This window comes from Syngnathus floridae, chromosome 7 (assembly GCF_059516105.1).
Source record: "Syngnathus floridae isolate MCC-2025c chromosome 7, RoL_Sflo_1.0, whole genome shotgun sequence".
Taxonomy (NCBI): Eukaryota; Metazoa; Chordata; class Actinopteri; order Syngnathiformes; family Syngnathidae; genus Syngnathus; species Syngnathus floridae.
The window spans coordinates 17,318,429-17,343,497 of record NC_142419.1 but is presented as its reverse complement, the minus strand read 5'-3'; the positions used below and the strand labels follow the sequence as shown (position 1 = coordinate 17,343,497).

The following is a 25,069-nucleotide window of genomic DNA, read 5'->3' as shown; positions in this document are numbered from 1 at the left end:
GAAACCCAACCAACTTTGAAAGCTTAATTTGAAACCCTATCAACTTTGTTCTTGATTAATTTTTTTATTTTACTTTATTATAAATATCTTATTATATATTATTTTATTTTGAATAAAAGCATACCATCGCCTTCAAGTCAAAGCCAAGCACGAGACCGTCAAGCTCAAACTCTGGTTGCAGGAGAACATCCCAGGAAACCTGAGGACAAACAAGAACTTACCCAAACAGCGTCGTCATGGCACGGGAGCGCCACGGGAGTCAGTCACGTCGAGCAAGGCGGTCATGACGACGCAAATGTTTGTTGTTCTGTCTCCTTTGGGGCCACAAAAGACACGGCAGCATTAACGCTGGCCTCAAGGCTTGCATCCTTTCAAAGAACGCTGGCATTGTTTTAAAGTAGGCATCTGATGACCCACTTCCTGCTTCGCTCGGCCCTCCAGTGCATCACGGCAATCTCCTGCTAGCATCGTGTGACACGGTGACACACTTAGGTGTCTATTAGCCAGAAATAAATTCTTTCCTCGCTTCTTTTGGATGTCTTAAAGTCCTCGCTGACTATCATGACGACAAAAAAAAAATCACAGGACGAAGGAATGCTTTGCAATAATCTATATTCATTGACAATTGACAGTTTATACATCAAATTTACACAGGACATACATGTTAGAAGACATTAATTAACAGGGACTAGGTGAAAGCCAGGAAGAAAAAATAATATTCTCACTCGGTGTGCTTTCTGCAGTCAAGTAGCGCTTGCACAACCTGTCCTTGTTCTGGGCCCACCATAGCAGCAAGTTCCGCATGGTGGGATTGTGCAACGTCTGCAAATAATTCCGAACCTCTTTGTGCACGATGGAAGAATTCCCCGATCTTCATCTACTTTAGTCGTACAGGCGAAAAAAGTTCTGCTCAAGCTTGACTTTTCCTTCTTCTCGTACATTTAGCAAACCTGCGCATCTAGAAATATAAGACAAGGAAACTGAATTTGGTTCAAAAAACGGGATTAGAAACTAGCAGCTAGTCGACGTCAAGCTCGAAACATGTCAACTAGTCTGTACAACCCCCACCGCGTACTATAAAAGCAGTAAACACACAAGATGCTAAAAATCGGTTTGTGTGTGAGGGGTTGAACGCTAAAGTTGTTTTTTCTTTTAATGAGATGAAAGTCGAGTTGGAATTGATTCATCGATGACATCATTGATATTTTCTAAACACAGCACAGCAGTCTCCAACTTTTTTTGTGCCATAAAAGACATTTTTAACAAATGTTCGGCTGAACTGAATTGTGCATGTAAGTGTTTGGGATAATGCAAACTTGTTTTGGTGGAGATTGACCTGAACAGTCACAACAACGACCCTGTAGGTGACGGGGTTCAGGGTTAGGCTTTGGGGGCGGCCATTTTTTTTTTTTTTTGGACAACAAACCTTAACATAAGCAAACCTGAAAGCGAGGCTATGGACAACTACAGTCTTTGGATCAGGGGTGGGCAAATATTTGTGCTTAAATAAAATATTTATTTTAATAAATAATTTCCCAGTTATTTAGTGCTCTAAATTTTAAAAAGGTAACCATAGATATGGGAGGGGGGTCCCTGTCCATGTCCCTGTCCGCAACTGTATGTGACTAATATACAGTATTATTATTTACACTGAAACAATGAACCAATAATTAAATGAGATAAATAAATTAGGCCCTGACCGATATAGATTTTGGTAAGCCAATGTTAATTATTGGCAGAATAAAATTCTGATAACTGAATGATTGTCTGATTCATTAAAAAAATGTAATAGATAATTAATAATAATTAAAAAAAATTTTTTGGTCCTTAACACAACAATAAATATATGAATTACAGGCAGAACAAGCAATTGTAAAAAAAAAATAATAACAAAATAAATAAATAAATTGCTGAATTATCCCAATTTTGAACGAGCCAATAATTGACCATTAAATCCGCCTGCCGATCAATTGGTCGGGCCCAAACATGAATTTAAAAAATAAATAAAATATAAATAAATCCGCCTATGGATAAAAACATCTAAATAAATGGAACAGGACTGCAACGTTGGGCCAGATCATAAACACTTTGCCCACCCCTGGTTTAGATGGACATCAAAAACAGATTACACACACTCAAATTAGCCCTTAATTAAAAAAAAAAAAAAAGTCCAAGAAAGTGTGGTCAAAGGGCTTAAGAGAGCCCTCCCGGTGGGTCGTACGTACAATCAAATCGGACGATGGTCTTGATATGTGTCACACGCCCCTTTCAAAGAGCCAAACACGACCCTCCAAAAGGCCTCCACGCACACACGACCCGGATAGAAAAGGCAGAGGAAACAAAATGGTTTTTGAGAACACCCACTAAACAACGCAAATGTCCATTATTCACTAGTTTCTTTTTTTGGGGCGGCGGGGTTGTTATAATACAGCAGTTTTCTTTGTTTTGTTTTTTTGTCAAGAGAAAAAAAAAGCCACAGCACCTGAGGGACAAACAGCCAAGAAGGAGTTGGAAAAACAGGAAGTTCAGATCATCTTCTACAACTGCTGTCCATGAGAGTATGGCGAATATGGAGAGGGGAGGGGGGAGTCAGGTTGGGGGGGGGGGGGTCGGTGCAGGATTCCAAAGAGGGAGGGGTCAGATCAGCCTTGCGTCTCTTTGCCGAGCTCTCGTTCCCGCTGGCCGCTCTTGCTTATCTTCATCTCTGTCAGCTGGATGTAGCGCAGCACGTTGGTATCTGGGAGAGAAGCGTGATTTATAAATAAATAAGTAATGGAATAGAAACAATAACAAATATTTATTTTTAAATAATTATATATCTATATATATATAATTTACATATTTATTTATAAATAAATAAATAATGGAATATAAATAAATCTATATAATAATAGATATTTATTTTAAAATAATTATATATATATATAAAATTTACATATATAAATTAAATATAAATATATATAAATGTCATGCCAGCTCACCTGCAGGCTCACGATTCTTGGCATCCCGCAGGTAACGCAGGGCACATTCGTAGTCCCCCAGGTGGTAGAAGGCAATGCCGGCGCGGTACATGGCCTTAAAGTGGTCCCTCTGGTGGCTCAGTACCTTCAGACAGTACTCCTTCACTCGCTCGTAATTAACCAGCTCAGACTGCAACAAACATGCTGAAAACGGGCGAGGAGGACAAAAAAAAAAAAAGGCAATGTTAGCGCTAGCACTTGCGGGAAAAGGTCAGTTGATAATGATAATAAATAGGCTAAAGAATCCATTTGGCTAGCAGCTTCATATAGAACCACTCCAGGGTGGCAGTCAGGTGACTATAAATAGACCATAATAATGAGTCGGAGCAACACCTTTTGTATTCAATTTCCGATGGAAGAACATTCTGATTTGGTCAGTAACTTTTCAGACTTTTCCTTTTTGTACAAAGTCAGCAAGGCTTGTTTTTCCTCGAGGTCTTCGATCCAACAAATGTAGCAGCAATTGACTGCAGCTTTCACATCAGCTAATGCCCAAAATAACTTCATTAGTAAAGTTACACACACACACACACACACGGCTTTTAGTCCACAGAAGGTTTGAAACGACTGCCGATGGCTCAGATATCTTATCGCTCACACGCCGCTCCTGCGCTGATCGCAAGCAATTGCGGTTTGTGCTTTCAGCTTCCCCCTCGTTATTGCCGTCCGTCTCTCCCTGCACCCGTCGCTCTCTGTCCTAATCTTTAGGAAATGTCAAAATAGCTCCCTTCCATTTGCACTCCCTCGTCCTCATGTGTCACAGCTCTTTTTGAACCCTCGTCTCATCCTCGCCTCTCTTCTCTCCTCTCCTCTCCGTCTGTCCTTGACACACAGACAGCTCATGAGTCAGGGACTATTAGCCGGGAGGCAGTTTGAGTCAGGGAGTGGGAGACGGAAGGGGGGGGGCGTGCGATGGCGAGGCACAGGGATGCAGTGGGGGGGGGGGGGAACCATCAGATGAGGTGAGACTCACAGGAGTCTACGAGGTGAGGAGGGGTGAGGAGGAGCAGTGTGTTAAAAGCCCGTTATTGCCTCCTGACATGTCATCCCTCGTCAGCGTAAGAGAGAGCAAGAGAGAGAGAGAGAGAGAGAGAGAGAGAGAGAGAGTTTGTACAAAAAGCCAATCTAAGACAAGGTGAGTGACCAAATGCTCTATCAAGTGAGGAAAAGTCATTAAGGGGCTCAGTCAGGCCCCTTTATCATTTTTCCATCACTTGAAAGCTTTTTATAAAGTGAATTATTCCAGTAAGTCCAGTACTTGGTTCTTTTGCATAACCCAAAAAGTTCCACAAAAATCTTTTGCATAATTTCGATATTCAGAATGGTAAAGCAATGATTCTCAACTGCAAACATGTATTTCAAAAAGGAGGGAATTAAAACCATCGATCGAAAAAGTCACTCGGATGCGTCGCCACTGGACGTAGGTAAATAAAAGCAACGACTGTTGTCATGTTGTAACTGATTTTCTGAGTCAGGGATTCCCGTTCGAACAGCTCACTCTGTCAACAATGCAAGTGCGGAACACTGAATAATTCAGCGCGGACATGAGGGAACGGACCGAGTCAATATCAATCGGAGTGTTTCGATGTTTGGTGGTCGACGTTGCTTGCCGTTCACTAAGTTTACGTATTGTTTTGTTTGCCATTTTCAGAACAGTCCACCCATCATGTACGTCATTAGCGGACATGAGCACAGCTTTCAGAGGGATTCTGTTACTAATGGCCGACAGAGAGCTGGCACGGACCCCCCGAGGCAGGCCGTAGTCAAAGTCTGACCAAAACAAAATTTCAAAGCAACGACAGGATACACGGCAGGACACATTTAAGAGTTAAAAAGTCCACAGCACGCCCTCCAAAAAATTCCTGCATGTTGAAATGATAAGCGGACTGCCGCGCCCTATTGGCCCATTAGGCAGATGGATGGCATGCCAGAGGAAGGCTAGTGTGCTCAAATGCATTATGGCTGTGATTATGACGGGGCACTCGGAGCAGGTGGGGCACGGACACACACACACATTCCATTAAAAACAGCAGATCAACATCCCTGAAACTCGCCCCAGCATGATACTCGGAAAAACTGTGTCGGCTATTTTATGACATGCAAGAGTTGGCAACCTTTCTCATGCCAGCAAAGAAATTCTAGCATTTTGAATTCTCATCATACGTCTCCTTTAAGGTTACACTCGACTTGGCCTTGTGCACATTCACGTTAGCGGATGAACTAATACAGCAGCGGATCAATAATTGATGTTTACAGCCGTCATTACGAAGTAACGCTTGGGAATGAAATGTATAATAAATCCTCGGCAGACGGGGCGACGACCCTTTCGGCCTCCGCGAGTGAGGCAATTTCTGCCGAAAGAACGACGGATTGCATCAGATACGCTTTGGCTTTGCCTTAATTGGAAAAGCGGCGTTTTACGGCAACGTTTGCGACGGAAAAAGGACGACTAATGAGATGTGAAGCCGCACAAGAGGAGAGTGAGCGAGCGTCGCGGGTGAGGCAGGGGGAGATTTGTCTTAATGAGGAACCTGATGTGAGCGAGGCGACGGAAGAGCGAGCCGATGTTTAATGGGATGCTGCAACGCTGCCTGGCGCCGACGAATAATTGTCCAGCTACTGAAAATGGAGAAAGAGGAGATGACTGTATGAATGGACAATAAAGTGCAAAGATGAGATAACACAAAATGCAGGAGGGGGGGGGGGGTTCCTCTAAATGTGCATTTTGATGGTGACGGAACCCTGCAGCTTCGCCTGCGGCATCATGTCGAGTTTTTACCGAGACTTATTTTCATGAAGGTAAGCCTGGGAGCAATGGAAAAAAAAAAGACGCTCGACACACAATAGAGAGATTGAAGCAATGAGGGAACTAAATCCATTAACGGAAACGGAAAACACCACCTCTCACGCCAGATTAGTTCTCAGCTTCGTTTAGACTCATTTCCTCACCGGACTCGTCTCGCAATCCGGCTCATTTGAAGACACTCCTCGACCCGGCTGATTAGTTGGCTGTCTATCACCTCGTAATTAGTTCTGCGGGAAGATGCTGCTGCGGAGCATTTCTCATTTCCTCACACATTCATCACTGACCCCTTCATGCTGAATTTGCCCCTCCCAGGATGCAAATTTAACGCCATCAGCGGTTTGATTTTTACAAGTGCAGTGGAACCAGGAAGTGAAACTTTAGTGACTCTAAAATCACAATAGATGGTTCATTTTACAAGACCAAAAATCAAAAACGCAAACTCTCATACATTTTTTATCAAAATCTCCACACACACACGGAATAAAAATATTTTCAACTGGCCTAAAAACAACCAATGGTGACGTCAATAACAGCAGCCACTATGTTAGCCCGATTGTTTTCTCTTTCAAATGTCACACAATCTTGCTTGAAAGAGCCCGATCCTCAACAAAATACTTTTTTTTTTGGACAGGACATGATTTAATTTGACGTCAGAGCGCTCGGACAGAGCAAACGGCCTCTCCTGGCCGCCCCCCTCGCTAAGAATAGCTCTGGCCCTCCAAGCCATGCTGCTCGTTATCATGAAATCTGAGGGCCGGCTTTATCATGACGCCTCGTTTGCTGCGACGACACTCGGAATTGTCCGCTTGCCACCTTTGCGCCCTGATTTTCTAATTCTGCTGTCACAGAAAGAGAAATAAGGCACAGGAAGAATTCGATTTGATTGAATGTTTGAAAGGACTTATTTTGTGATTCGGCTATTCCGCTGGGGTAAAAAGTGCTCATCATCTCACCATTTCCTTGAATCAAGTAAGCTAGGATTTACATGAGCTGAGCTCTAAAGAGCTAAAAAGATTTTTTTTTTCTACGTGCACAAAGACCAAATCGGACTAAATCTGAGTTAGTGAGCTGCAATCCATCCATCCATCTCACATCTGTGACACGATGCTAATTAGCCGCCATGCTTATTGCGACGGCCAAAAATAAGCCGCTAAATCATCGGAGTCAGTTTGCACCCTTCGTCATTGTCCGCCACTCTCAAAATAGTTGCTGACTCAGGATTTGATTCTCATCTGCTTAAATATTTATACCAATGAGGAAGCTACATCACGGATGATTCCGCTAATGCTCGCCGCTATTGTCGGTAATCGTTTTGGGGTGGGGTTAATGCTGCGCTAAAGAGGATGAAGACCAGGCCACTGTTTTCTTGTTTACATCTGCGCTATTTTCTGCTTAGTGTCACTTTACTTTCTATTGAGAGTAAAAGCAGATAGTCAAAGAGCATTTAAGCGTGGTTTAATAAAGCATAAAAAAGCCTTTTATTGAGGTCGTCTGTTGTTTTGTTGCTGCTCTTCGCCTGACTGCTCATCAAATGTCATTTGGTGGACACCATGCAGACTTTTTGACTTCAGCTCTGAGTTTCGCTGCTCCTGACGAAACATCTCGGCTCAGTTCGGGAAGGATATTTTTCTCTAGACAACTCTTCTGTTTTCACGAGGTCAACGGAGCGTCTTCCATCTTGATTTGTCCCAATCCCGTTTATCCTCCCCTGCCTCTGGGGATAATCCCATCATATTTAAGAGATCTGTCCAGTTTCACTGGCCGTGTCTTATTTTAGACCCTTCGTCAGCCTCCTCCGAATGTCGGCCTCCTAATCCGCGGAGTGAATAGACGAGAGAGCGTCGTACAGTGAGTACAGTGGAGGGAGCCATGACCGAACCATCTGCAGCCCTGGCTGGCATACAACGAGCTCGCCATCCTGTTTTATGCACATGGAGGGACACCAAGCACCCCCCCCCCCTTTCCTCTTGCCCTTGAATGGCACCTAAAATTCCTCCGCCCCCCCCCCCCTAAAGCATGGAGCAACCTTTCCAGCGTTGCCTGCCTCCATTTCATCTTCCTCTTCTTCGTCATGCGTTATCTCATGTGGAGGGAGTTGGCGGGAGATGAAAGGGAGGACTTTTGTGATGTGTTCAGCTGCTGCAAGCATGCAACGGACTGTACCAGCCAGCAACCCGCTGCTTGCTGTAACGTTATGCTCGGGCCACTCCTCGAGGTTAGCGAGAATGCCGATTATTGTCGCTTTCTCGTCTCTATGATGGAAGCTGCGGTCCAAACAGATGCTGACGACAAGCTGTTAATTCAGATGTGGAAGGTTCTGTAAAAAATGCCTTGAAGGATCTAAAAGCTAAATTAAGATAACAGCTGATGCTATGGAAGCGTGTAGAGAAGATGGTAACTACATTAAAAGCAGAGAAATGTTGTCGAGGAAATAGTTTGATATGGATTCGGAATCATTTCCCGACATTAAGTGCCATTATCGGCAAAAAAAACCATCCACACCACACCAATCCATTTTCTATTGATTTTTTAATTTTACTATTTATTTCTATTTTTTAATTAGCATCACGGGTAAGCTGATTTTACATCCAAATTATCATCATCTGCTTGTTTTGTTTTTTTAAGGTGGTTTGTGTTAGCATATAAATGAATCCGCTCATGAGTCGGGGCCGTTCGCAAAGCTGCGACTCGACTCATGACTCATGTTGGTCAGGAGGAACAAAGGAACTTTTTAAGGTAGACATCAGAGGGAGCAGGGATTGAGGAAAAGTCAGACTTGCAAATTCTCACAACAGTGGCTTCGTCGTCTCCTTTCTTTGAGCCTCCGCTTTGTTAAATTTATGATGATGGAAGTATATTTCACTGCAACGGCTTTTATTGCAGCTCTACTGTGAAAGCACATAAATATTTTTGGGTTGTCTTTAAAACAACCACATAACTTTGCACCGTTGTCAAAGCGCGATATAAATTAAGATGTATTGTATTAAAGTCCAATAGCTTCATGCTAATACATAATGGGAAATGCCATAAAGAGGCTAATGAATAGCATGCGGCAGTGTTAGGATTACAACACAAATGGTGGCGCAGCATACGTAGACAGATACAATCATTTTTTTCCGTCTGTAAATGAACTAATCATATGACGTTTAATTCTTTATTAAATTTTGTTTCTATATGTCTTTATAAAATATTTCCATTATCGTGTCGTCTTGTACCAACCCATGAAAAATTCTAGTTAACAAATAAAAGCGAACGAATCAAACGATTGCTCTTTTGGCCCCTCTCAAAGAAATGCGCCATTTATTAATAGGAGAAAACGATGCTATGAAAGCAGCAACAATGAAGGCAGGCTGTGAGCAGTATTACGACAACCAGAGGAAAAAGGCACAGTGCTGGTTGCCATGGCAAATATGGCCCCCTGTTGACTGCATGTGCCACTCCCCTCCCCCTCTTCCTCTACCCCTTCTCTCTTCTCTTCCTCTCCTGCCGTGCTGACCAATCCTCTTTCCCGACTTCCTTATTCCTGTTTTCCTAATCTCTTTAAATCAGCTCCCCGCCACGCCACGCCACGCCACGCCACGCCGGTCAGTCGGTCGGTCTTTGATAAACGGCGCGGACACTATGCAGAGGCTGCCGACCTTCACTATATCATCATCATGCATCATCTAAAATAGACATGCACACTCACATGTTCGAGATGCTGGACACTTTATTAGGAACACCTGCACAATAGTATTAGTCATACTGTAATGCATGAGCGTTTTTACGTTTTTTAAGAATAGAGTTAACTCCGATATTGTTATGAACCCTGCCACAAAAATAGAAAACAGGCGAGTAACAACCCAGGCTAAACTTAGCTCCTCCCCCAACATACAAAGATCGAGATGTAACATACTTCATTGGATTACTACTTTCCTATTATCCAGGGCTCTTGTGGCATCTTTAATGACCTTACTAACATAAGATGTTAAATACCATGTTTTACTTTTTCATGTAACACTTTGGTCTGTCTCAATCTGTGCAACACTGATAAAGAGTCCCACGATTCTGTTCTGTTCAAATATTTGCTATTCTATTATTTAGTAGGTACTTGTGCGTTAGCACTGTTCTGTACGATTATATCAATGAATAATTGATGTGCACATGAGACAATAAATGGCAAAAAAAAAAAAACGCTGAGGTATCAGTCGAAGCAATGTTGTTGTCATAACAGACCCTAAGTGCACCGGCTTCCTAACACCTCTACCTTTTTCCAATAAAGCTCTTACAGCAACCGATTTTTTTTTTCATGATTCGAGTCAGAACAAAAAATGTCATGTTGCTCTTTTGGTGTGTACCTCCTTTAACCTTCTTCCAATTACGCAGCCTTGCCCTCTGACATGCAACCTTACATCATCTACTTGATGCCTTGTGTGAAATATTACAACACACCATCATGGTGACCCTGCCTCAGTAATACATGAAATTCAATACTTGACAAGATACTGAAAGATTTATAATCAATTCATTTGTTGCTGGCAGATAGAGGGACAAGATTTGTAGTAAATGGGTAATCATTAAGGACTAAACATCGCATCAAAACAGATGAACTGGTTTTTTAAAGCGATTATTAACCTATCGTGATTATTTCAAGAGCTCCCCTGCCTTCTCATTCAAATTCTACTTTTTTTGCTAACTTCATATGGGAAGAGGCTAACAACACAACTTGTAAGGGAAATGAAGTAGAGAGAAGAGAAGGTGAAAGGATTTTTTTTTTTAAATCAAGACGATTTGATTGCTTTAATGGTGACCCTGATTGCACATAATCTATAACGACAAGAGCCATTGTTATCAATAAATATGAAATTGTTGATTGACTGCTCAAGAAGGGTATTAAGGACTTTGTCTAACTCGGGGAATATGATTCTCTCAAATTCGCACTGACAAACATCAATTTAATAAAAACAAATTGCATAGTATGTGGATGTTGAGGTTTGTCCAATTTGTCCCTAAATGATAGGCGACGCCTCCGCTGTATAGAGTATTTCACTGGGGGGGAAAAAATATCTCGAACCCAATGAACCACAACGGAGTCCTCCTGAGTGTGACCGGGTGAGGGTGCGCTCGTGCCGGGTAGTGACTGACCTGTAAGGCTGTCGTAGCACTCGATCTCGGTGCTCTCCACGGCTCTCCGCTGCTCCTCTGTGAGCTTGGCGGCGGCTTGTTGAGTCAGCAGGTTGACCTCGGAACCGCCGGTCGTCCCGTCGGCGACGTGCACCCCTTTGAGCTGCAGTAGCGCTCGGTGGTACTTGCCGATCGCCTCGCGGAATTTCTTCTCCTTGTAGCAGCGGTGGCCCTCCGCCTTGAAGTCGACAGCTTTCTGGATCTTCGTCTCCATCTCAGTTTCGGCTGAGACGCCGACACGACACCCGCCGCCCCCTCCTCCGTCTCCTCCTCCTCCGCCGCCGCCTCCTCCGCCACCGGCAGCAGCTGCCAGACTCCGGCCGCCGGTCTCCGGATAGCTTTTAAGGCTCTTTATTGGGTGTTGCTTGGCTTCCATGCTGCCTAGTGAGCGGGGCTGGAGCGGACCATGGTGCTCGGAGGACTGGAGCAGCGTGCTGTGCATAAAGGATGCGGTTCGGATACTTCTCGTCTACGTCGTGCCTCGAGAAAATGAACCGCTTTACAGAAGTTGTATTAATGTCAAAAAGGTTATTTAGAACCAAAAGCGACGGCGAGCGGCGGTGACATTGTAGAAATTCGCCGAACAAAGCTGGCTCGGTCACGAGCGAGCGAGCGCAGTGATGCTCGCGGGGATGTGTCGTAGCAACAACTGAAGCACGAGCAGTTTCAGCACCACAGGCACGCGACCGCCTCTACCGCAAAGCATGATGGGAAACGGAGTCTTTAGTGCAAATTCACACTGCGCATGCGGATAACTAGTTTTAAAAATACAGTAGTTGCGATTAAAATCTTCACATTTTGTTATTCATAATTTTGGGAGGAGGAAGCTTTAACTCTAACCAATTATTTGTCAAACCTTTAAAAATGTTTTTTAAGCTATTTTACATTTTTATTTTATTATTGACCATCATTCATTGGCATAATTTAATAATGATTGGAACAAAAGAATGAATGTATTTATGGGGGTAAGCAAAATAGATTTGTAGCAGTTTAGTACCGCAACAGATTGGGTCATCACAACGAGTCGTGAGGCGTGACTGCGGCCCACAAATCACAAAAAGGGGCGGGGGGGGGAGTATAGATATATTTATGTTGCTTTTTCCTTATTAAATAATAAAATACATTGATCACAATGGTTATTTGTTTGCTTAAAGAACGCCTTGTTCACAGCCACCTCCTCTCGCATTGAATTTCTCTCAATAATACACAAGCTCTGAAGGTGAACTGAGGTTTCACTGCAGTTCACAAGTGCTGATGACTTCATCGCTGAGATTTCAACGACCGCAAGGGAGGCTTGCAGAGGGAGAGTGCGGGCTCTAGTGGCCATGAAGTCTATCGTACAGCTATTTTTTGGGGGGGATGACGTAAGGTTTAACCTGAAGGCAGGCCACCGTGTAGTCTGCATGAATGTCTGCAAAATGGTGTTTCCTTTGTTCCACAAATATGCAATCAAAAACGTTCATGAAGATGAATGTAAAAAATTGGAGAGTGTGGATAAATGATACAATTTAGCATAGGCCAATGAGACAAAAAGATTTAACTGATTAACTGAGTGGATATCACTGACTGGTAGAAATAATAGGTAAAAGGCAGCAAATGTATTTGGACCCTTCGTTTTAATTGTTTTCACGAAGTGCATCTTCTTTCTTTTCTTCCTTTTAAACATTTCCTCTTAGTGCATGAAGACAATAAAAGTTTAAAAAACGCTTTAAATATTTATAGTGGTAACAAAGTTCAAGTGTGACGTTTAAAAAGACAGATAGGTGTTTTAACACCATTTGATGGCGTGCGTACATCTACTGGACTTACAGTCCGACCAGGAAATGCCACCACGAAGGGCTGAACCAGGCTGTTTTGGTATTTGATTTGATATTTTGATTTCTCCAACATAGACGAAGCTGTAGCATAACACATAGCAATGTGAAATCAAGTCTACTCACATCAATGATCTTTTTTCTTTTTTTTTTTTTTTAAAGACTCAACTCACGCTGCCTTTCAGGTAGGAAGTCTATCATGGTAAGAAAGTCCACCAGGAACTTCAGGAGGTATCAGAATCATTCCTACTTGGTGCAGGGGCTCATGTTAAGGGTCAAATGTTTTCCTATGACTTGACCAACATGCAAATCACTCGAGAATCTCATATTACTGCACAAAACTAAAGGGGGGAAGTTGCTTAACTCTTTTGTAAATTGCTATGATATGTGCTGTGATGGGATATTTGGGCAGCAGTCCTTCATGGGTGAATTTTTAAAAACTATTAATTACACTAGCAGTTCAGTCCATGCCATGCTCATGCCTTAAGATTTTTGAATGCTTGAACACTTAAAAAAAAACAGCAAACGTAGTTGGAAAGTTTCTGTCCAAGCAGTTAACAAAAGGGGTTTGGGGGGTGAGATCATTGGGAAAAAATATCTCTCCCATGGCACCAAAGTTGAAAATAAAAACATTACAAAGTGGATTTTGTGTCCGTACAAGAAAAATACAAACCTTGATTTTTGCGTTTTCCTTGAAATAAATTTGCAGTCCTTGTCGTACAACATTGGTGATGTGTGTTACTTGTTTTTACTGCCCAGCCTCTTGAAAACACTGACGGCCTGGAAGTCCATCTGGGCGCCGGCGCAGTCCACCGCTCCGGCTCCCGTGATGGCTCCTGCTCCGGTGCTGCTGCTGACTTTGCAGCGCACCGCGTTGACTTTCAGCTTGGCCCTGGGTCGAGTGCTCGTCACTCGGTTGTCCTGCGTGTCGGCAGCCGGCTGGGACGTTGCAGACGAAGGGACGGCGGCGCGCTGGAGCTTACCCAGTCTCTGAAGCACGCTGATTTTAGCCGGGGGGACGCCGTTGGAGGAGGACGAAGGGGCGGGCGCGCTGGGCGGCGGTCGTTTGAATTTGCCGCCCAGGCGCCGCAGTGTGGTGGGTGCTGCCTTTTTGACGGGCTCCATCCTCGGAGGGGGAAACAGCTTTTTGAGGACGCCGGCGTACTGGAGGACGGATCCTTCTCCGTCGCTGTCCTCCTCCTGCTTGGTGGCCTTCGACTTTCCCGACCTCGGCTCCGCCCCCACTTCGTCTGCTTGGTCCAGACGGCTGAAGACGCCGGTGGGCTGACAACACAAGGAGCGTGGTAAGAAAGTCAGGAAGTCTCTCTCACACATTCACATCTCTCGGCTCTTGACAACTCCTCCAGTAATCGATTTGGACATCTTGCAGCTATCTAAGGAACTCGACTGACCTTGTTAGCACTGGCTGCCGGGTCCGCCTTTGACTCAGCACCGAGTCTTGCAAAGACAGACGTGCGCTTCAAACCTTTTGTGACACAAACACAGAAAATCTGACGGTGTTTTGCTGAATCAGTGGCAAATCTAAAAACTGTTTAGTCATCCAAAAAAACAACACAGAATGCGATGTGTCTAATTGCTAATGCTTTTTAGACGTCTAGATTCTAGTGCAGGCAAGTAAGTTATTGTCGTGTGAAATATTAATGAAAGAGAAGCGTAAAGCGTATTCTACCAAGCCTTGATTGGTGGTCGACAACTTTTAGGGCTGATTAGTCAATTAGTGGTGTCAGGAGTCACAAGGCGAGGCGAGGCGTCACGCGGCCCACTGGTTCAGGCCTACCTTTCTTGCCCTGCTGGGCCAGGATGCGGCGTGTACGTGGCGTGGTGCCTTTGGGCATGTTGATGATGTACTTGCCTTCCATCTCTGATGTCACACGCCGGCGCTTCGCGGCTGACAACCCGTTGCCTTCGTCTTCTGGCTGACTGACAGCTGGCAAATGAAGGAAAGGTGGTGGTCAGACGAATTGGAGGGGGGGGGGGGCATATGGAGCAGGTTGTGCTTTACCTGCTTTGCCACCCTTGCTTGCTTGCACGTTGGACACAGTGACAGAAAGGCGGTTGTCGGGGCGACGGACTGGAGTGGTGGGAGGAGAGTCATGGCTCAAGGCGTTGGCTATCATGCGAGTGGCTGCTGAGGGATGGCGGAAAACATTAGCATTAGCTAACAGCACTAGCAAGATGTCAAATATGATATATATCAATCAAAATAGTATGATCGCCAAGGCGGATTGGTACTCACGAGTGTTGGCAGTTCTTCTGAGTTCTGCTTTGACGCTGGTCTGTCCTGAGGAAATGGCTTCTGTGGCCATTTTGCACATGTCCTAAAAGGGGAAATTGCTGTTTACATACTCAAAATTAAATATGTCCATTTTCCCCCGACGGTCAACAACACCCACCCCAATTCGGAGCAAGAATTCTAGAGCTAAGTCTTAGGCATATTAATAATGCCACTTTTACACTGCACAGCCACAGTTGCGTTCTATATCAAAATTGTATATATTAATGGGCTCGGACCTGCCTATGGACGAGTTTGGCGTGTTTGAGAATGGCAATGATGTCACCGATAACCGTGATGCCGAGGTCCATCATGATGTCCTTGCTCAGGTCCATCAGCATGTTCTTTTGAATTCTGCAGCAACACATAAAAAAATAAATAAATAAAGCACATTATCTGGATTTTTGTTCTTTTTGGTCAGTTTTTAATTGCTTCTATACAGCCAGTTGGCTCTATGGAGCGTTTACCTGTTGTCCACAAAGGAGACTGCATAGGTGACAGCCAGGCCGGCTGGGATGCCAGCATCCTTGAAAAACTGGATCCACTCGGAAGTGGCTTAAGAGAAGAAAAACAGTGTTAGCTTAATAAGCTAGTTGATGTTGCTAACTGACTGAGCGAGCAGCAGCCTGGACTGGCCATTGCTCAGTTTTAATCGACATGGTCAGACAAGTGGATTTGAAAAGCAGGCCAGGAGGAGACAAGTGAAGTGTAACACACGCTGACCACAAGCAGCTGGAGGTTATTTATAAGCACTCCAACTCATAGCTGGTGCAAAGTGATCGCGGCAGCTGCCACAACAATGGCTCATCCGAACTGTCCGGCCGGACAATGTGGCCGTCCTCGTTGAAAGTCATCAACACGAACAAACGAGGCGTTGAATGCAACACTAGATTTGTCACTTCATTCAAAGTTGATGTGATTTTTTTTGAAGGTTAACGCGACGCTTTTGCAAAAATACAGACAAAATGCAACTGAGGCTGATTATGTCGGCATTTCACCAGTCCGTGAATGTGATCCATTCAAGCGCCAACCGCAAGAAGCCACCATTAAACATCGCGCTAGCATGATTAGCTAAAAAGCGACTATTCTCGCGAATAAAATGTCGGCTACGACCACTGACGACACGAACGCGACGGAAAAAGGTCCAATATTATGCTCCTTTGTTAATACGATGACGTAGCCCAGTGTGGAGGACACTCGGGGAAATGCGGTGTTAAATGAGAAGCCTTTCAAGCCGGGCCCTTTCGGTCTCTCACCTGTTGTCACGGACGCCATGTTTACTCAAATGTGAGGTGACGTCACTGACCCATGACGCCACTTCCTCCACTTTTATTAATATCTCGTGCGGAATGAAGTTTCTGCGGCGAGCGCTAGAGGGCGCACGCACACACATAATCGTCAATCTAATATAATAATAATAATAATAATAATAATAATAATAATAATAATAATAATAATAATAATAATAATAATAATAATAATAATAATAATAATAATAATAATAATAGAAGTTCCAACCAAAACCAATATCATTAGATCACATGCCGCTTCGTACACAAAAAAGCCACAAAAAAACAGTAGAAAAAGAAAAAAGATCAAGATTTGTTTTATTCATAGGCCAATTTGATTAAAATTTCAGTTGACATTTTCCAAATTCACATGTGCTTTCAGTTTGTTACAATTTTTCAATAATTGGTAAATAAGCAAAGGCAAAAAAGTGTATGATAACCCTCATTTAAAAGTGAGAGACATGCATCTCAATGATATATTGTAATTCCTTTACAAGTTAACTGTATTTGGTTGAAGACAACATCAAACTCAGGTTGATACTTTATCAATCTTGAGGAAAATTCACCCAATAAGGATCCGAGATAGTTCTGCGTGGACATTATTATGATTAGTATTAGCATTGACTTTTTTTTATTAGACTTTTTTATTAGATTAGACAGCAGAAGCTGACTAGAATTGTCACATATTTTGGTCCCCTTCAAGCATAATAAGCTTGATATTAAGATTAGAAAAATAAAGTATATATATGTCAAAATGATCTGACTTATATATGCAGAGAATAATATCATAGCACCCTGATGTCAATATGTAACTGTAAATATAAGTACAATAATCGAAGTCATTGTCACATATCCAACAATATATCTTTGGCTCTTTCACTGTTGACAATCTCAATGTTTACAGTATATCGTTATGTGATATGACAATGATAAAGTTTACAGCAAGAAATAATGCGAGTACAATGTCATGATGACAAATTGATACAAATGAATGTGCAACCAAAAAAGGAATTAAAATAAATGGATTCTTAAGAACATTTCTCCATAGAAATTAAATGCGGTAGTTTGTGGAAATATTTGAACCAAGTTTTTGTAGCAATAAATCTGGATATAGAGTAGCAGTCAGTTCATCATCCCTGACTAACATTTGCTACATTATGTTCATCCAAGAGCATCACAAGTATTGCATTTCATATACCAAGAAAACACGACTATGCGTGGATGGATATGTGACTTGTACAGAATAATACAAATACATTGCGACATTCACCTCAGCATAGAAAAATAGGAGCAACTCTTGTTTAGTTGATGCTATCAGATCCATTGAAAGGAAACAAAAATAATGGATGCGTGTTAAGTGCAAGGAAATCGGTGATGTCATCAACACATTCAATGTTGCATTGAATATTCGCAATCAATGTTGATTATCACAATGGAATGACTGGATGATTGATATGCTTCCAAAGATTCACCTGCTTGGAATTCACTATTTTATAGCCATCAAGGAAATCTGGAGCTGATGTAAACTGTGGTGCCATACAACATGAACCTGCCTTTCTTTTTTTTTTTATCATGATTGTAAAAGTAGCACCACAAAGAAGGAAAAAATATGTACATGAGAACTAGTGAATATGTTTTATGCTGATTCTGACACATCAGAACATATTCGCATCACATTTGCATTTTGGAGAAGAAAAAAAATGAAAAAGGCATCTCCATATAGTTCGGAATCAGCTGATCAAAAAGTGAGGTCCACCCATTCTCTGAGCACCAAGAAAACTATACAATCAAATTGTCGTTATTTTAGATGTAACTTCTTTATTTCTTTATATTAAAAAAATAAAGCCATTCATGGAAACGATTGTTTGTCCTTCAAATAGAAATTTCTGCTCATTACCGAATAGTATTTGATTATAGTAAGGGGAAAAAATAGAATTATTTTTTTGTAAATCTAACAGGGACTTCAGTATGTACTGTAATTTTGTTTATTTTGATTTTTGAAGATAAAGTGGAGGCGTCAGTAGCTTTGGGTCAGACCTCACAGAAAAATCAGACAAACGTCATCACAACCTCGTAACGTACATACATTGACTTTGTCTTGGATAGTGCTCGATACTGTTTTGTAAAACATAAATACATATGGCGAGAGGCAGTGACATCGTGCTTCATGTTAAGGGACAGGGCCATTTTTTTTTTTTAAAACCTATCATATATATATATTTTTTTCATTCTCTTACAAAAATATTCATTTCAAAACTAAATCTCAGTAACATCTTTCAAATTTCTTCATTGACAAAAATATCCCCTTTAGAGCTGCAACACATTCATATTTGACAATCATAGCACGTACAACTCATATATATATATTTATCTTTATACATATAGGCATATAGACTTAAACAAGTTTTTTTTTTTTTTAAACTTTCAACACACAAATAACCTTTAAGTGCACAGCATACCTCCAAAGATGCCACATGAAAACAATAAAGGGGGGGGAAATATACTTATAACAATAACCGAGTTGGAGGTGGGCTGCGGTGTGGCGTACAAGTAAAAGCAGAACAGTCAAATACATAAAAAAAAAAAAAGACATTAAAATATGTAACAAGTGTCACTGGAACATACAAGGAAAAAACAAATGGCACAAATTCACAGGCAAGAAAGGACGCGGGCGCCTCAGCCCGGATGCTTTCCTCTTTTAGTTTCCCGGGTCAGCCATCACGACAACCTCACTCAAGAAAGAAATAAACAGGCTAGGTGCACTCGTGTGCATGCCCCATGTTTAGAGGTCGTCCGCATCTCCCGGTAAAGGCAAACAGGCGGGAAACAAAAGTACAAAGCCATGGTAACTCTCGACGCAGATCTTTGACTTGATCTGCAAAATTCAAATTGAGGCAACTGGACTTTTTGTTGAATGCAAAAGTTTCTTCAGTTCTGAATTTTTAGGGTTGGAAAAAGCAAAACATAATAGTGGGAATAACTTTCAAATATAGATTCTTGACAATTATAGCAACAATATTACATTAAAACAATTTGCGGAGTTGTTTTTACTGTTTAATTTCGTGTGAAAGACAATTTTCACACGAGCAAAACTGGGTAGAATTCCACCATCAATTTTTTTTTTTTTTTTTTTTCTTGCCTTGATTTTTGGAGTTCACCAAATTATTCCCCAAGACAAATCCAGTTGCCTCGATTCAGCCCTTCCGGATTACCACGACCCGGATGACTAAGAATCTACACAGACAAATCTTTTACTATTTTTTTACGTCTTTTTTTTTTTTCTTTTGCATTTGGCTCACAACAACAAAAGCAGAGCCACCCAACGTGCCTTGTCTTCATCGTGTCGACAAGTGGCTCATCTTTTTTTTTTTTTGTTTGCATCAAATGTCCAATGGCAGCTCCCCGTGTTTGGAACACGCTGCAGAATCCCGGTCCGGGTCGACATGGAGCGCTTAAGGTCTGTGTGAGTACTAGGTTGGGGATCGGGCCATTCACTCAAGATCCCACGGACTGGAGGGGGTCTTCGGGCTCTCGGGCGTGGAGGACTTCAAGAAGAGCGATGGGGAGAAACACAAGAGACAGAAGAGGAGAAACAGAGATGCTGGAATCATAACAACGCGGCGATCGCCGACTTCCGAGCATGACGAAGCTGAGGGAGGGTCGAGCGGATGGAGGGTTAGCGGTAAGTGTCTCTCCTCTGGGCACTGGGGCAAAAGAGGAGGGTGGAGGGGAAGGATGGAGGAGAAGATGAGAGACCATCAGAGGGAACAAGGTGGGGAGGGGGCATCGGTGCAGTTTGTGGTAGCTCGCTGAAGACCGAGTTTAGTTTTGTGCAATCTGATTGGACAATTTGTCTCTCTCCACGTTAATTTTGTTCTTTAACTCAACGGGCGTCAGTGGGCCCCTACTCGGCGAGCGTTAAAGGTATGCGCTAGTTTGGTCGGTCAGTCAGAGCGCCAGCAGGGAAGGCGAGTTCAAGGAATCGGATGACTGCTCGCTACTGCTGTTCCGATGGTTGGCACTGACCCCGCAGGCTCCCTCTGGGTAGGTGAACACAAATGAAGATGTGTATGAAGTGCTTTGGCTGGCAATGCCCGCATCGTCATGGTTACCGTCACCGCCACCAGCGTCGCCGATCATGAAGCATGGCCCGCCAGGCGCCGTTGCCTCGCTCGGGCCATAGAAAGAACGAGAAAACTCTACCTCCTGTATCATTCCTGGCTGAGGCTGCTGGACTTGCTGCTGCTGCTGCTGCTGCTGAGGCGGAGGAATCTGTGACTGTGTGGAGGCTGCGTGGCCTGAGTAGGCAGGAGGCAGATAGAAAGAGTCTTCCTTCCCAGCCAAGCTCACAATGGAGGGGGGGGCTTGTAAGGTCTGGACGGGGAGCTGCGACGAGCTCGGCTGAGGCTGCTCCTGGTACATGATCTTGCAGTTGGGCTGGTGGGCCACCAGGACAAACTCCAGCCGCTCCTTCTCCTTCTGGAGCTCCGAGATCTCCGCCTCGAGCTCGGCCTTCTCCTCTTCCAGGACGTCCGTCTCCTGTGTGGGCGGAGAGATGAACGAAGGATGAGAAAGGAAACCGAGCGTTCGTTGCGTTTGCGGCGCGGGCCGAGCTTACCGACTGCAGCCTGTCCGTGAGCTCCCGTCGTCTGTTTCTGCACTTGGCGGCGGCCAGTTTGTTCCTCTCCCGTCGGACACGTCGCTTCTCCTCCTCCTCGGGAGTGAGCTAGGGCGAGGAGAAGAAGTGTTCAAATGTGCTGTTTTGACTTCGAAGTAGCCATTCGGTATTGTCTCCACAGGTAGATCTTATGTAAATATTACTATTTACCAACAGGTGTAAGCAAAATTTTTTTATCAAATGTGAATCCCAACAAACATGCCGTCCAAGCACACACACTTACTAACACACCAACATCTCCGTCTTCACTCACAGACTCTTCTCGAGCGCGGCGGCTACGGGTTCTGGATTGGCGGACGGGGCCGGGTGCTGGGCCGGGGGTTTCCAAACTCGGTGGAGTGAACGCAGACCCGGAGGAGTAACTCGGGCCCGGCATGTCATAGGGGTCAACCAGTGACACCGGCCGGGTTATGGTGGAGGTGTCGGTGGTGCCGCTTTGACCCGAGGCCTGGGAGGAGATGAGGGTGGGCTGAATCATCCACTGCAGGTCCTGACTGGTGGTGATGGCGGTGACGGTCGGCACGAATGAGCCGGGCATCTCCCCTCCGCTGCTGGATCCTGGCCCGCTACCCACAATGCTCAAGCTGGTTGCGGCTGACACACACTCCTGGAGCAGGACACATGGACAGATGCACCACTTATAACATATGCAGGAAAAATAAAATTCAATTTGATGTGAAAGATATATAGAGCATATTATAATATCAATACATGCAAAGCGACATTTTAAGATGGACAAAGTGTTGCATATATAATTATAATATAATAATAATAATAATATATAATATTTCAAAAACGCATTTTTTTTTTTTACTCAATTATTATTTTTTTAACTTTGACAGAAGCCTCAATTTTTCCCTATTTGTTGCTTATTTGTTTTGCTCGACTACAACATGGCTGACTTTATGAATTAATATTCACAAAGACGAGGAGAAATCACAGCAGCGCCGACCAATGGCGTATTTTCTCTCGTCCCCCCCCAAATGCCTCCTCCTCCTTCCTCCACCCCCGTCACACCCCCGGCCGGTGTTCCCCTTGACAACGCGACGTAGCGTTCCAAAATAGAACCACCATTTACGTCACTGACTATGAGAGAGAGACCCAGAGAACGAGAGAGAGAGCGAGAGACCACGAGTGGAGGATCTGCGGAGAGGGGCGGGGCTTCGACAGTGACGTAGGAAGCTTGCAGCCGTGTGTCACCGGCACCGAGAATCGAGCACGCTTTCCGAGCCTGGAGCCGGTACCGATTTTTTTTTTACCGTATACATGCTGGGACACATATTTATATATAATTACTAACACCTCAACCAAACAATGTGGTTGGAAATCGACGCTAAGTAGCGATCGAGCTATTTCCGGGTAGCTCCTTGCACATATACAGTAAGAAAACATTTTTAGTGGGGTTATTCCGATTTACCTGCGGAGCACTGGTGGTCGGCGGGCTGCCGAAGGAGTCCACGGAGGAAAGGTACTGCGACTCTATGGACGGGGAGGAGCTACCACGGGATCCGCTATCGGGGTCGCCGGGGAACCCTTGGTACATCTCCCCGCGGGGGCCGAGAGGGAGTTTGGCACCTGCAAATTATTTCGTAAAATTGTCTTCTACGTGTTGAATGATATATACATAAGCAATTGTGTTTACAGTTTGTGGATGGAATAAACGCCCCCCAAAAAGCAAAACTCGCATTTGTCGTATAAACTGTAAAACTCACCGTTACTTGTCTTGTTGGTGTTTCCCGGTGAGGCGCTCCTGGTGTCTTTCCAAAAAAGTTGCATGAAGAAGCTTTAATCCACTTCCCCGCGACCAGCAAGCGGGGGGAAATTGCTTCGAATAAAGGTTCTCCTTCGTTTCCCCGCGTTCAAACTACTTCGTCAATCCGAAGCTCGATAGATCCATAAAGTCCGATTGGTGGCACGACCCGGCGAATGCGCGGCGGAATTACGGTACAAACAAGCAGATTTTGTCTTATGAATGAATCCTCCTTGAGTAGCCTACAACTGAGGCATTTAAGTCCCGCCTCGGGGTTCCGCTACGTAGATGCCCATATTTGTGCACCGCTGTTGTGTTTGGTATCCTTGGTGACGTCGAGGGATTCCCTCTCGCACTGGAATGAGCCAAAGCTTACCTCGCCGGCGAATAATAATAGACGCTATTCGATTTTTTTTTTTTTTTTTGAATAATTTCCAACGCAAAGAGGGTATTTTTCATCGTCTGACTATTTTGGAGAGGAAACTTATAGATTTGAAGAGTTACAAGCGTGGAAAGATTCTTGTATTTGGGGGACGATACCAGGTCAGCAACACACAAAAAAAATACAGTACGGTGTTTTGTTATATTGATTGTTATTTGATTATAGTCTAACAATACTAGTGATATTTCTCTTTAAGTATTAAAATGAGTTTCAAAATTCTTAATTAGCTTTTAATGCAGTCCAAAGAGTATTTGTAATGACATGCGTGACTAACGTTTGCAAACGGCTTCCTTGTGTTCTTTTGTCTGTCACTGAAATCCTTTTTGTAGTCATACTTAAGGGCACACCCATGGCAATCCTGGGAGTTTGCACCGTTCTCAAAGGGAGATCCTTTTCATTGACGTATTCCGTTAACCTGGATGGCTCCAAGCCAATGTAATGAAATAAAAACAGTTTTTCATAAATGAGGTTCACGCCTTCTTAGGGATTAAAAACAGATTAACCACAGAGCGAATAGGGCCCACAGGGAAAATGACACACCGGATCTATATTTTTTATTCAAGTTTGTTGAGTTAGGTAATTTTTTTTCATTTTTCATTTCTTATGTATGTCATTTATATGTATTTCCTATTTATGTTTCAACTGTGTTTGTTATTTTTAATGTGCTCTATACAGTTGAGCAACATTTTTACATTCCCTCTAAAGCTAAAAAATATTCACTCCCATTCTGTGGAAGTTGATGCAAAAATAATGAGAAAAAAAATTGCTTCAAAATTTGTTTGGTATCTAGAGAAATAAAGCAGAAAATATGAATAATGTTGATCACCCGTTTTTTTTACTGTGACACACACATGAACAAACAGTGTATGCTAATTTTGACTTGGCCAGTGGGCAGCAATGACGGAAATCAAATCCTGTCACAGAGTAAATCACAAAAGTGATTCAGATGGTGGCCTACATGCGGACAAACAGTGGAAATGCATCAGGGCTGGGAAGTGTGGGTTGGGGCTTCATCCGGGGAATTGGAGGTGGCATAACTCATGAATGGGAATTTAAAAAAAAAAAAAGAACAAGTGATGTCAAACTAAGTACTTTAGCAGGCGTGTGCGTGTATGTGTGAACAAGAGAGGGAGGGTAGTCACCGGTCGAACGTCAGAGAACAACGGAGGACGTGATTGAACCCCGTCTGAGCCGAGGGTACCAGAGTGACTCCTTATGAATCACCTCGTTAGGCACCCAAATGGCGAGAGAAAAGAGGTCTATATAACCAACAGGCACGCTAAATGTTTACACAAACTATCAAAAATAGTCACTATTAGTAAGTTAAATTAGGAGAAACATGTGCCGCGGTGTGTGTGCGTGCGTATGTGCAGCGTACTGTCTCCATGGCAACACCGCTGTTGTCACCGCCTTGCGTGTTGTGCTGCCCAGCAAACGGTTTCCATAGCAACCAACTGGCAACGGACGCCACTTCCGAGTTCTCCCGTCAGATGCTGAGCACATCGAATATTTTTCTTAAGACCGACTTAATAGTCATGGACTTTTATTTTTAACGCCCCTCCTTAACCGACACGTTGCGCAGTTGTAGTTTGTGTTGTGACTGTAATAATTTCCTTGCTGTAGTTATGCAGACACGCGTCTAGCTCGGTGGCTAACAGGCAGAGCTAACCTAGCTCGAGGCTACTAGCAAGCTACTCAACTGTATTTAGCGCAGCTAAAACAACAAAAATAAAAATATCTATTAGATAGACACAGTTGTGTATTTTGTATAAAAATGAAAGTATAACATCAATATAACACGCAGTAGTGTATTG

General features: G+C 43.4%; 3 protein-coding genes across 9 annotated transcripts; all 3 read right to left on the bottom strand.

The window, feature by feature from the left end:
• Positions 1 to 595: 595 nt before the first annotated feature.
• ttc9b (tetratricopeptide repeat domain 9B) lies at positions 596 to 11,675 on the bottom strand. The gene is made up of 3 exons (XM_088381816.1): positions 10,951 to 11,675; positions 2,982 to 3,164; positions 596 to 2,737 (listed from the first exon to the last, which is right to left on the bottom strand). Exons 1-3 carry the CDS (start codon positions 11,429 to 11,431, stop codon positions 2,643 to 2,645), a joined length of 759 nt encoding a protein of 252 aa, XP_088237942.1. The 5' UTR covers positions 11,432 to 11,675; the 3' UTR covers positions 596 to 2,642.
• A 913-nt stretch (positions 11,676 to 12,588) lies between these two features.
• c7h19orf47 (chromosome 7 C19orf47 homolog) lies at positions 12,589 to 16,405 on the bottom strand. Of its 4 annotated transcripts, none has more exons than XM_088381835.1 (8): positions 16,353 to 16,405; positions 15,564 to 15,651; positions 15,336 to 15,450; positions 15,061 to 15,142; positions 14,827 to 14,952; positions 14,602 to 14,751; positions 14,216 to 14,289; positions 12,589 to 14,087 (listed from the first exon to the last, which is right to left on the bottom strand). In XM_088381835.1, exons 1-8 carry the CDS (start codon positions 16,369 to 16,371, stop codon positions 13,542 to 13,544), a joined length of 1,200 nt encoding a protein of 399 aa, XP_088237961.1. In that variant the 5' UTR covers positions 16,372 to 16,405; the 3' UTR covers positions 12,589 to 13,541. The 4 variants fall into 4 exon arrangements, with proteins under 4 accessions (XP_088237961.1, XP_088237959.1, XP_088237958.1 ...); XM_088381833.1 differs by lacking the exon at positions 16,353 to 16,405 and adding an exon at positions 16,095 to 16,335 and having other exon boundaries at positions 14,827 to 14,949; XM_088381832.1 differs by lacking the exon at positions 16,353 to 16,405 and adding an exon at positions 16,095 to 16,332.
• A 281-nt stretch (positions 16,406 to 16,686) lies between these two features.
• On the bottom strand, positions 16,687 to 23,536 carry fosb (FosB proto-oncogene, AP-1 transcription factor subunit). Of its 4 annotated transcripts, none has more exons than XM_088380618.1 (6): positions 22,776 to 23,535; positions 22,481 to 22,638; positions 21,295 to 21,670; positions 21,004 to 21,111; positions 20,589 to 20,924; positions 16,687 to 20,425 (listed from the first exon to the last, which is right to left on the bottom strand). In XM_088380618.1, exons 1-6 carry the CDS (start codon positions 22,837 to 22,839, stop codon positions 20,334 to 20,336), a joined length of 1,134 nt encoding a protein of 377 aa, XP_088236744.1. In that variant the 5' UTR covers positions 22,840 to 23,535; the 3' UTR covers positions 16,687 to 20,333. The 4 variants fall into 4 exon arrangements, with proteins under 4 accessions (XP_088236744.1, XP_088236745.1, XP_088236742.1 ...); XM_088380619.1 differs by having other exon boundaries at positions 21,287 to 21,670; positions 22,776 to 23,532; XM_088380616.1 differs by having other exon boundaries at positions 16,687 to 20,924; positions 21,317 to 21,670; positions 22,776 to 23,536.
• Positions 23,537 to 25,069: the final 1,533 nt, after the last annotated feature.